Source organism: Chelonoidis abingdonii, chromosome 10 (assembly GCF_003597395.2).
Source record: "Chelonoidis abingdonii isolate Lonesome George chromosome 10, CheloAbing_2.0, whole genome shotgun sequence".
In the NCBI taxonomy this organism is placed as follows: Eukaryota; Metazoa; Chordata; order Testudines; family Testudinidae; genus Chelonoidis; species Chelonoidis abingdonii.
The window spans coordinates 7,570,972-7,583,106 of record NC_133778.1 but is presented as its reverse complement, the minus strand read 5'-3'; the positions used below and the strand labels follow the sequence as shown (position 1 = coordinate 7,583,106).

Here is a 12,135-nt window from a genome sequence, read left to right as displayed (position 1 = left end):
GTTCAGTTCTGTAGAAGTGGATGGGAAACTCCCTTCTCTCCAAGGAAAGCCCTGCTTCAGTGGAGATGTCACATATACCAGTGGTAATGTGTTTTGATGTCTCTATTTAAAAATAAAACAAAAAACAACTTGGCCAGCTACTTTTCACTATACCAGTGAAACCCAACAGGGAAGTAATTAAAAAAATTGACATCAGCAGTTTACTTTACACATTGCTGTTGTGCCGTGTACTAATATCATCTATATTAAATGTTTTTGTTTTACTACAGTAGCTATTCTGAAGAGTTAGTTGCATTAATTTATCTTGGCCTAAAGGTAAAACAAAGGCCAAACTGGCGTGAGAAAGTATGTTGAACTATTTCTGTGTTCTTGAAATCATAGCTAGGATTAATAACAAATTTGATACTTCATTTTAAAAGGATCTTCTCAGAAGCTGAATATTTTTTTCACTTTTGGGAACTTTTATTTAATTCAGGAAACAGAATATTGATGAGCATGTGTGTTGTTTCATTCTAGGAGAAAGATGTAGCTATAGCTGACTTGAAGACTCACAGCAGAAATCTAAAAACTCAGATTAAGCAACTGCAAGAGACACTACTGACTCAGGAAGCAGAGGTGACAGACAAGGCCAGAGAGCTGCAAGATCTGAAAAAACAGTGTCAGCAAATCTTGGAATTTCATCAAACTCCAGACTCTATGAAATGCAAGTTGAACAATCTTTCACAAAACACAGAGCATGATAAAGAGTCACCCAAGGACTTTAAACGTTTAGTCATGGATATGACTTCATGGGACTCACCTGAGATTGTGAGAAAGCAGGAGACAAGCATAGAACTTCAACCAAGTCTTCACTTAACACCCTTCTCAGAAGTTGATAGTGTACACAGCACAGACTTTGAAATGAAGCACAACAAATCATCTGTCGTACAAGAAGACACCCCTGGGCTGTTGGGATATCAAAGTCTATATGCTAATACCAATGAGGAAGCAGTGGCCAGACTACATTTAAAGTCTCCAGCTTTCTCTGAAAGTACCTACTCTATCCCTGAGTACCAAAATACGGAAAAAAGGATTCCGGTAATTATCAGGGTTTCTTAAAAATATTAGATGTAAGATCCTTCCTTCCCCTCCCTCCACCAATAAGTTTTTATTGCTGGGTCATGTGCTCTGTTTGTTACCATGGAAACTAATCTGGGTAAATATACATCAAGAAGAATAAATACTGTGTCATAGCAGTCATCTTTTATTTGTTCATCTTCTGGCTGGAGACAGTGAAGAATACATTAGGCTGTACTGAAACATCATTTTATCACTGCTCTCTCTCTGTAAGTGAAATTAGTTCTCTGAAAACTAAATTGAACTGTAAGCCCCTCAAGGTAGAGGCTTTATTTCGACATGACTGTAGATAGGTGCTGTAATGTAAATAATGGTAATAGAGCGTGGGTTTTATTTTTGAACTTCATAGTATCCTGGCATCTTCAGAAAGTTCACAGAGATGGGACTCGGTGTGTCAGGCCTGGCAATTCAAAAGTGAAGGCCACAATAAAGTAATGTGACTGTTGGGATGAAATTTCTCTTGTAATCAATGGCACTCAAAGAAGTGTTTACCTGTTGTCATGGGAGTCTTTAACGTACTGCAACAATTATCTGCATGTGACTATTTTTACTCAGTTTTTAAAAGACAGGTTTTGTTTGAGGAGTCTCTTCTCAAATTGCCATGGTAATTGATTCTGTTAAAGACAATATTATTTATATTCTAGTGGTGCCAGCAGTGTTCTAGGCTCTGTGCAATTGCATTAAAAGACAAAGACTCTGCTCTAAATAGCTTATATATTACCTTCTATATGTATTCATGCTTTCCTCTTGGAGGAGTGGTTATAATTATGTATCTACTGAGTTGTAATGTACAGAGTCTATTGGAAACTGTAGTGTGATACTGATAAACATATACTTCCCTCCCACCACTCGGTGCAGTGAAATCTCATCACAGACCCAGCCCTCAATATGAGACAACGTGTCACAGCCTCAGCTGCGAGTACTGCAGGAAGTTGCCTTTCGTAGAGTTTATAATTCATTATTGATAATATTACAGTAATGCCTAAAGGCTCCAGCATAGATTATGGTAGGCATGCTGTACATACTCTAGTAAGAGTCCCTGTCCTGAAGCGCTTAGAATCTAAATAGACAAGGCAGGTCAGGCAAAGGGTGGCAGAAAAGAAATATTATCCCCATTTTGCAGATGGGAAGCTGAGATACAGAAAGCCTGATCCAATGTCTATTCAGATTGGTGGAAAGACTCCCAGCGATTGGCTGATCCAAGGTCACCCAGAATGCCAGTGTCAACACTGGGGATTGAACTGAGACCTCTTGAGTCCCAGTCCAGTACCATACTCATAAGACCATTCTTCCTTGTAAATATTCATCAGCAATCTCTCTGATAAGCATTGGAATGCTTTTTGGGTTTTTAATAAAGATTTAATACTTAACTGAATGTATAATAAGTGAATGGTAATTACACAGCAGAACATACCTTTTTGCCAGCAGAAAAATAAGTTTTTCTTTAAATGAAAGTTTAAAATTTGGTGAATCCTGCAACAATTCCAAAGACTTTACATGTGAAATTTCAATTAAACATTTTACAGTTTCACTCATGAGATTGTCTTAGGAGTAGAGTAGCCTTGCCATTATCTGGCCCCTGGCAGGAAGAATATTGAACTTGCCTTACTCTAATTGTGTTCATATAGTGAACAGGGTTTCACTAGGGACTGATCACATCTCAGCTAATACCCCTACTGAGTGTCATCAGAGGTGATTTTTTTCAGTCACTTATAATTTCTATCATATCTTCTCTGCCTCACAAAAAGAAGGCATTTTGTTCAACGTTTTGGGTGACAGGAGAGTAAAAATATCTTTTTATTATAGTTTCCCCAATTCTCCCATAACTGAAAGGTAATTGAAGGGTTTTCCTCCAAAATTCACATGTTGGCTATGACCAAGCATAGAAAATTTCACCCCTAAAGGGAAATTTTTATGACCATTAGAAATAAGTGAAAATGGGCGGGAGAAGCTTCCAAAGGAACTCTGTACGTAGCCTTAACTATGGCAATAACTGATTTGATGACGTTCTGTAATAACTTAGTCATTTAGTGGTGGTTTTAAATAGTAAGGAGGGTGCAGCTGGATCCATTAGGGCCAGAAATGACTCCTGATTCTGATTCATGTTGTGTATATACATTTTTAACAGGTGAGAGATGTTGACAACTTCACTTTAACTCCATCTGATTCACAAGATGACCTACGATCAACAATGTCTGGTCTAGAGGGGGCAAGTGATGGATATGTCAGCAGTGAGTCTTAATTTCTATTAGTTAATGCATAACTCATTTTGCTTGTATGATGACTTCAGTAAGTGAGACCCAAAATCTTTGAGGTGAAGAAAATAACCTACTTAAATATTGTGGCTCTGTTTAGAAAAGGAGTTGAATACTGAATTAATGAACAATATCTTGGTATCTTCCCATGTTGTCTTATCTTGTCTGTGCTAGAAGGAGGTCAGGGTGTGTTAGCTAGTCACAATCTAATCATGACCTTTTCCCTAGCATAGATGCAAGTTAACACTTTTCACTTTGATTCAGTTGGTTGAGACATCCCGAGTTGAACTCAACTAGCTAAATTGAGGAAAAGGATGTGAAATTGCATTTATGGTAGGGAAAAGGTCATAATTTGGTTGGAGCTGGCTAATAAACCCCTACCCAATCTTCATACTCTCTTCTAATCTAGAAACACCCTGGATGAAACTTATATTTGGTTGTTGGTTCTCCCAGACTGAAATATTTAAAATAATTTGTAGTAGTTTTGGGTTCTCAATTACTTACTTATACCAGTAAAGCAGGGGTTCCCAGACTTGGTTCACTCAATCGCAGCCACATGGAGCTGCGAGCGGCTATACCTGTGGAATCTCAGATAAACAAGCGTCTTGCGGCCCGCCAAGGGCTTACCTTGAACAAGCTGCTAACCAAATTTGGGAACCCCTGCAGTGAAGCTTAGGGATTTACCTATGTAAGTGTGAAAGGGGATACATTTTTATGAATTTGTCAGGGTGCCAGTTACATTTTAATGCTGAAACCTAACAACTTAGGTTGGCCAGTTGGATAAGTGTTAATAGAATAATCCCTTTTTACTGAATCCAGAGAGTGTTAGCGTTCTAGTTTTACTGGTGGGTTCTTTTCAGATCAGCTTTTAACTTGCACAGTATTTTTTCCGGTCAAGACACTAGCTTATTCTTAACAAAGCAACAATTTATTAATTAATTCAAAACCACATTAGTATACAATCAACAGTTCACCACTGAAGTGCAGACAACAAGCAATGTTCTAGCTGTGTCTGACAACCACGATAGTTTTGCAAGCAATTATCACAGGCTAGAGCTGAGTCTCAGCAGTTGTTATATCAAGGAACAACGCAAATTACCAAAATTTCTTATTACATTTTGTGGCAAATTACCGGTCCTGTTCTCTGGGTCTCGCGCTTTCTCTTCTCTGGGGTAGGTTCAGGGCGCTATTGCTTGCCTCTGAACCAGTTCTTAATCACTCCCCTAGTGTCCTTGGAGGAGGGGAGTGGAGAGGGAGGGACCTGGGCCCGCCCTCTACTCCAGGTCCCAACCCAGGGGCCCTGGGGTTGTGGTGAACCACTTGACTAGCGGTTTCTTCCCCTGGGTTACTTCCCTCTCATACCCATCAGCTTGTGAAGGGCTTCTCGCCTCTCTTCTATACAAGCCTGGTGCCCCTTACCTAGGGTTTCTGTTGGGCTTCCCAATCCACCGCAGCACTCCTCCAAACCTTCTATTTCTCTCTGGACAAACTCTTCTCTTCTGCAATCTGCACTCTGCTCCAATCCAACCTTTCTCCTTCAACTACCACCCCCTGTCTGACTGAAGCAGGGGTTTATATCCCATGACTGGAGTCAGGTGCTCTAACTGGAGTCAGGTGCTCTAACTGGAGTCAGGTGCTCTAATTGGCCACAGCTGTTCTAGTTAATCTAAAGCAAACCTTCCTCCCTTGGCAGGGAATAAGGCCCCCTGCTAACACTCTTATGCTGCCCTCTGGCCATGCTGTATCACAATTTACTTATAATCATAAATTCGCACTTCTGAGGATGCCCTTATCTTTTTAGGTACTTTTAAGAGGGAGGTTACTACTCTTTGACTGGATTGGTCCAAAAGGGACAAGTTTAGAATATTAAAAGTAATTGCTTAAAGATATTGTTTTCAATATCTTCTAGGCCAATTTGCTTGAACTTATAAAGGAGTTAAAATCTAAACTATGGTTGCCTGAGGTCTCATTAGTGAGTCTAGGCTCAGAAAGATAACCTTCGGTTATTTTTATTATAGAAGGGAAAACACAATTTTTAAAATTAAATCTCACCGCTTCTTATCCTGTTAACCCTGTGATGGGGGAGAGTTCTTTCCCCATGGCTGGTCCAGGTGTCGGTAATACTTAAGATTCTGCAGCTTCTTGTTGGGTCCAGTCAACTCTCTTAAATGCACGATGACTTCAGTTTATGTACCCTGGTGTCATATCTTGTTGGAGGGGTCCACCCTCTGATTCCTGTTGGACATGTGTCAAGTGCATACTCAGATTTCAGTTCGCAGAGGTATCTCTACACTGCAATATAAGCTCAGGGTTACTAGAACTCAAGTTAGCAGACACTGGGATTTGTTAACCTAGGGCTTGAGGGTATATGCTTATTTGTAACTCCTGGTTAGGAATTTTTGAATCCGGGTCCCAACCTGGAGCTCCAGCATCTACACTCCATTATGCATGCAGAAGTCCAACCACTCATATTCGAGACTTCCTAGCACCCTCCCAAAATGTGGCCACTTTAACCCTATGTTCTTGGTGCAGCTGGAAAAAACAGGACTTTCCAGAGGACAAAGAAAGTTTGGTCCATAGTATACTTTTGGCGGACTCCCAGAGCATGAGTCGAGTGAGGCTATGTCCACACTGCAAATCAGTAGTGCTTGAACTCGGGTCATGACTTGACTCAAGCTTGGATTATCCACACCTGGATGGAAGGGGGGTTAGGCTAAACCTGGAGTGTGAAACCTGGGCTTATGTTGCAGTGTAGACATACTTAGTTTCTCTGTTGCTTCCACTGGTATCCAGTAGATGATTTTGATGTGCAACAAATTTCTTTAATCCAATCTTTTTCTTATTGGAGTCTTTTTCATTTGATTCCTTTCAAGGGTTGTATTTCATTGTTAGACCCTACTATTAATTGGGATGCCCCCTTTGAAGCTATTTCTCTTAATATTCCAAAGTTATACCCTGGTTTTTATATCTTCCATCATTCCTTCTGCCTTGTGTCAAACAATTAATACTTTTAGAATACAACAATTATTTACAGTGACAACCAACAAAATCCCTTATCTTCTTAATTTGGAGGATATACTTGTATTCTTTGGTTGTGCATAAGCATTTCACATTATTTATGACTTAAAATAGAACAAGAGATATCATCCATATACTGAAGTATGTAGATTTGACTCAGAAGGCAAGCAAATATGCACTTCTAATTTGGGGAGAAGGACAGATTATCTGTGGTATATTTGATTTACAAGGAAAACTATGTATAGTTTGTAATTTGGGATAAAGACATGTGGTTTGGATTTCTTGGGGTAACAGGCAGTTTGTCCAGTTTGACCTTCAGTCTTACAGCCAGTCATATCTAGTTTGCTTGATTTGCTGGTATCCCACTCACAATGTGCAGTGGGCCACTTTGCGTAGTAAAGCAGGATGGTTTCTTGGAGGTCTGTTTAGAGAGTTTTATCCATATGCAAATTATGAGAGATTCTTGCGCAGTGGATTAACAGTACTCTCATTTAGCCATTTTTATTTCTATTTTTGGAGAGATGAACTCCTGACTTTGGCTGATCTGTAGGTTCCTTAGACAAAGTATCTCACGTGATGCGAATCATTTTCTTATCATCTTAGGTGGATTCTGTTTGGGATAAACAGAAGTGGACAGGTTTTCTAATTATTGAGAGTCAGAAGGAATCTGTAGTTATTAATCATTCAAGGCATATCTCTTCTATAGAACCTTACAACTGCATCTCTAACTTTTGACTGTGGAATCTACTCTTTTGTGTCCACTGCTTTTATGGTTGCACTACAACAGATTTGTTTAATCTAATACTATTTTGTGTCTGATTTCAGATGCCAGTTCAGATTTGGCAGCTAAACTGAATCAGGAGCTAGAAACAACTGAACACTTGGATGCTAGTTTCACGGCTTATCTGCGGTACTGTGGAATATTTCAAGATGCAATGGACCCAGTGAAAGAAAAAGAAACTATTTCACCAGAACTGAAGGTAATATGTGTTAGCAAAGCCAGTCTACTAGGAATTGGTTGTGGTCTTTCACCTTAAACCAGAACACTAGGAAGTATAAATTATATAAAGCAGTTAGCTATAAGTCAACTGCTCAGTTCATTACCCCATATATGTTCATTAATCATTTACCTCTTGAGCTGGCTGCAATAAGGTCGTCATCCTCCTCCTCCCCATCTTTCTACTTCCCTTGGCTCTCTCTAGGAGGAGGACTACTGCCCTTTGTCTTGCCTTTCCATGGTGGAGTCACAGCTGCATTCACTGGAGTGGGGTGATGCCCCAACATGCTAGTCTGATTTTGAGTCTCACATCCTGGTGGTACAGGTGTCAGCTGGTTTGCTCTCAGACTCCAGAAAAAGCTGGCTCACAGAATAAACGTCTCCTTAGATTTAGTGTGGTGCTTTCTTGGCTGCTTTACTATCCTGATGGGGAAACCCCATAGCAAAGTGTTGTACCAGGGGCCCAGGGAGTGAAAACACCTTGCAAATCCAGTTACTCTCAAGGCAGGGAAAGGCTAGAGACAGGCTTGAGATAGCAAAGTCTGCCTGTTGCTCTAAAAAATTGCAGAAATACAGGCAGAAATCTGCAGCAGGAGATGTGCTAATTGATGTCCGTTTTCACTGTTGGAGGCATTAAAAATGATGGATGGAACTTGAGAGCAGGGTCTGGTGCCAGTGCCCTAGCAATAGTACTCAACTGTCTCCAGTGCCTGCAGAGAGAGGGGAAGCATCCCACTGGTTGAGAGGTGGGGGATAAGTAGTTCCTCAGCGAAGAGTGTGGGAGAGGTAGGAGCTCTTATGGGAGACCCTGCATGTATGGCTATATCCTAAGTTCATTCTGAGGGAGATGTCAGAATTCCGTCTGAACCAGGTCATCCATTTACCTGTCTTCTACCCAAAGCCACATGCCACTAGGGAGGACAGAAAATTCCACTCCCTGGATGTCTGAGTCTTGGCTTTCTACCTACAGAAGACAAAACCCTTCAGAAAATCCCAAAAACCATTTGTCTCCTTTACCAAATGTACGAGATACAAGAGCTGTCTCCTCACACAGACTAAGTGGATTTCAGGCTCCATCCTGCTTTTCTGTGAATTAGCAGTGACCCTCCCCCATGCTCGAGCAGGGCCCCAGTGGCCTCTGTAGCTTCACTGCGAGACATCCCTGTGCTAGAGGTCTGTAGAGCAACAGGAGGCTACATGTGTTCATTCCTGGGCAGGCTTTGACAGCAGATGCCTGCTTTGCCAGATCAGTCCTTCAATCAGTTTCTTGCACCCTCCTCCTTGATGAATACTTCTTGTGAGTCACCTCAAATGGAAAACACATAGGGACTATCACATCGCTCAAAGGAAGAATGGTTACTTACCTTGTACAGTAACTGGAGTTCATCAAGACTATGATCCCTGTCTGTATTTGACTAACTGCCCTCCTTCCCCTCTGCTTCAGTTCCTTATCCTAAGATTATTCTTGATAGATGAGGAATTGGAGAGGCACTTGGTCCATTCTGCCCTGCTCTTTACACCTTTGGCTGGGAGGCCAAAGAGGAAAAGGGCACATATAACACTGCTAATGAAAAATCTTCCAGTCTCAGGCACATGGAGTACATTGCACCTCAAGTGGAATTCACATAGCGACTACACATCTCAAACATCAGTTACTGTACAAGGGAAGTAACCCTTCTTTCTGTCTCCATCTGTTGGATGTGAGGAACTATAAACAAAACATCTGAACTGGCATAGAAGAGTGTGAAGTTAAGAAAAATTTCCCTTTCTCAAACAGAAGAAGTCCGTTATATGGAGCACACTATTGCCCACAGGCTCACATGAAGCTAACTCAGGCCTGGTCTACACTACGCGTTTAAACCAAATTTATCAGCGTTAAACCGATTTAACCCTGCACCCGTCCACACAACGAGGCCCTTTATATCGATATAAAGGGCTCTTTAAACCAGTTTCTGTACTCCTCCACGACGAGAGGAGTAGTGCTGAAATTGGTATTGCCATGTCGGATTAGGGTTAGTGTGGCCGCAAATCGATGGTATTGGCCTCCGGGCGGTATCCCACAGTGTACCATTGTGACCACTCTGGACAGCAATCTGAACTCGGATGCACTGACCAGATAGAGAGGAAAAGCCCCGCAAACTTTTGAATTTCATTTCCTGTTTGCCCAGCTCTGATGAGCACAGGTGGCGATACAGTCCCAAATCCAAAAAGAGCTCCAGCATGGACCTTACCAGAGATACTGGATCTGATCGCTGTATGGGGAGACAAATCTGTTCTATCACAGCTCCGTTACAGAAGACAAAATGACAAAGCATTTGAAAACATCTCCAGGCTATGATAGACAGAGGCCACAGCACAGTGCTGTGTGACAAGCGTAACGGAAAGCCAAAGAATCAAATGGACGCTCGATGGAGAGAGGCAAGGGATACTGAGACTCCACTATCCGCACAGTCCCTGGCAGTCTCCGAAAAGGCATTTGATTACTTGCTTGAGCTCCAATGCCTGTAGTAGGAACACATTGTCCCAGGGTGCTGTCCGGGATATCTCATCAATTTACCCCTCCGCCCGCCCAAAAGAAAGGGGGAAAAAATCAGTTTCTTGGACTTTTCCAATGTCATCGTATGTCATCTGCAATGCTGCTGTAGAGCTGCAATGCGCGGCACAAACAGCAGGCATCCTCTCCACTCCCCTCCCGGGTGACAGATGGTACAGACAAAATGACTGATAACCGTCCTCATCATTCTCTGTGAGTGGCTCCTGGCTGCCTCGGTGAGGGTTAGGGCCGGGGCGCCTGGGTAAAAATAGGAAATGACTTCGGTCATTCCCGGAGATGGTACAGAACGGCTGGTAACCATCTTCTATCATAGCAACGGGGCTGAGCTCCATCAGCCCCCTCTCATGTCTTAAAGAAGATTCTGTACTGCCTGGACTATCATAGCAGTTGAGGCTTCCTCCCCCTCATTTTATCTCACTTAAAAGTTGTTTTATTCCTGCATTCTTTATTACTTCATCACATAAATGGGGCGGGGACACTGCCACGGGAGCCCAGGAAGGTTGAGGGGAGAGGATCAATGGTGGGGTTGTTGCAGGGGCATCCCCTAGAATGGCATGCAGCTCATTCATTTCGTGGGATCTGACACAGAGCGGCTGTGCTCTCTGATACACTGGTTCTCTAGTACACTTGCCCCATATTCTAGGCAGGACTGACTTTATTTTTGGATAAAACATAAAGGAGGGAATGACCCGGGAGTCATTCCATTTTTCTTTGCGCCCCCAGCCGACCTCAGCGAAGGCCAGCCACGTGCACCCATGACAGCAGCAGACAGTACAGAACGACTGGTAACTGTCTCTGCTACCTCCAAGACAAATGAATGCTGCTTGTGTAGCGCTGCAGTACCGCCTCTGTCAGCAGTCATCCAGTACGCATACCGGAGGTGACAGCGACAGAAGGCAAAACGGGCTCCATGGCTGCCATGCTATGGCGTCTGCCAGGGCAATCCAGGGGAAAAGGGTGTGAAATGATTGTCTGCTGTTGCTTTCACGGAGGAAGGATTGAATGATGACATTTACCCAGAATCACCCACAACAGTGTTTTTGCACCATCATGCATTGGGATCTTAACCCCGAATTCCAATGGGCGGGGGAGACTTCGGGAACTATGGGATAGCTACCCACAGTGCAACGCTCCAGAAATCGATGCTAGCTTTGGTACATGGACGCACACCGCCGAATTATTGTGCTTTGTGTGTCCGCGTGCACTCGACTTTATACAATCCGTTTTACAAAACCAGTTTATGTAAAATCGGAATAATTCTGTAGTGTAGACATACCCTCACTGGATTGAAGTTTTAGTATTTAAATACTCTCCTAAATATATAGCCTGGGATTTCATCACAAGTTCAATGTTCTGCTTCTGTGCCTGAAAAGCAGTTCACTATGCTGCTCTCTTTCTAATTCACTTTGGGGTAGGCCTCAGACCTGGCAGTCTGTTCCACCCTCCCCTCTCCTAGCAGATCAAAGATTGATCAACCTCAGCTGAGGACTCAGAAGGGAATAGGTGAGGCTGTCTTGCCATCTATGGTTATGGGTATTTACCTCCTTGGACCTGTTCTCTCATTCAGAAGAGAGGTTCACAGTTGCAGGAGCTTTTGTTGGTTCCCCAGTGGTAGTGGTATGGGACCCACAGAGGAGCTAGAGATTTAGATGCATGTATTAATTGTTTTAAATATTTATGCTTAAGAATTGCTTATATTAATGTTTCAAAAGCAAGTTGCAACTACCAATATCTCTCTATCCAGGGTAGGATATTTCTAATTAAAATAATCTATACAAGGATTTATTTTAAATTTCAAATGACCTTCGCTAGAATGAGACAAGGAAACATCTGTACATCATATAATAGTTTGGAGGCAGGGAATTCATACTGAGGAAAATGTTTCAGCGTGATAATTACACAGGAAACAATTACCAGTGTTCGGCTTTTTAAGGCTATAAATGTTTTGGGGATGCTGTTTTTGTGTAATCTGTTAAATTAAGTCGAGACCATCACATCTAGATTCATGACTCATTTCACTGGACCTCCTATTTAATGACAATAGGGGTTAATTGCATGACAGCAGTTTTAGTAATTTTTGGTTTATTGCCAGAAATTTCCTTTGTTGTATTTGAAATATTCACCAAGTTTGTGCAGTTTTTCACCTCAGTCACATAGGCACATGGCATGCATTGCAGCAAAATGCACTAGTGTAG

The 12,135-nt window shown here is 42.1% G+C and overlaps 1 protein-coding gene across 4 annotated transcripts in view; it reads left to right on the top strand.

The window, feature by feature from the left end:
* Positions 1-12,135, top strand: part of PCNT (pericentrin) — a 282,663-nt gene that overhangs the window by 207,931 nt on the left and 62,597 nt on the right. For all 4 annotated transcript variants that reach the window (XM_075069898.1, XM_075069897.1, XM_075069895.1 and 1 more), the window contains 3 exons: positions 517-1,077; positions 3,245-3,347; positions 7,215-7,369. In XM_075069898.1, coding sequence (XP_074925999.1) covers positions 517-1,077; positions 3,245-3,347; positions 7,215-7,369 — 819 coding nt within the window. The remainder of the gene's footprint in view (positions 1-516; positions 1,078-3,244; positions 3,348-7,214; positions 7,370-12,135) is intronic.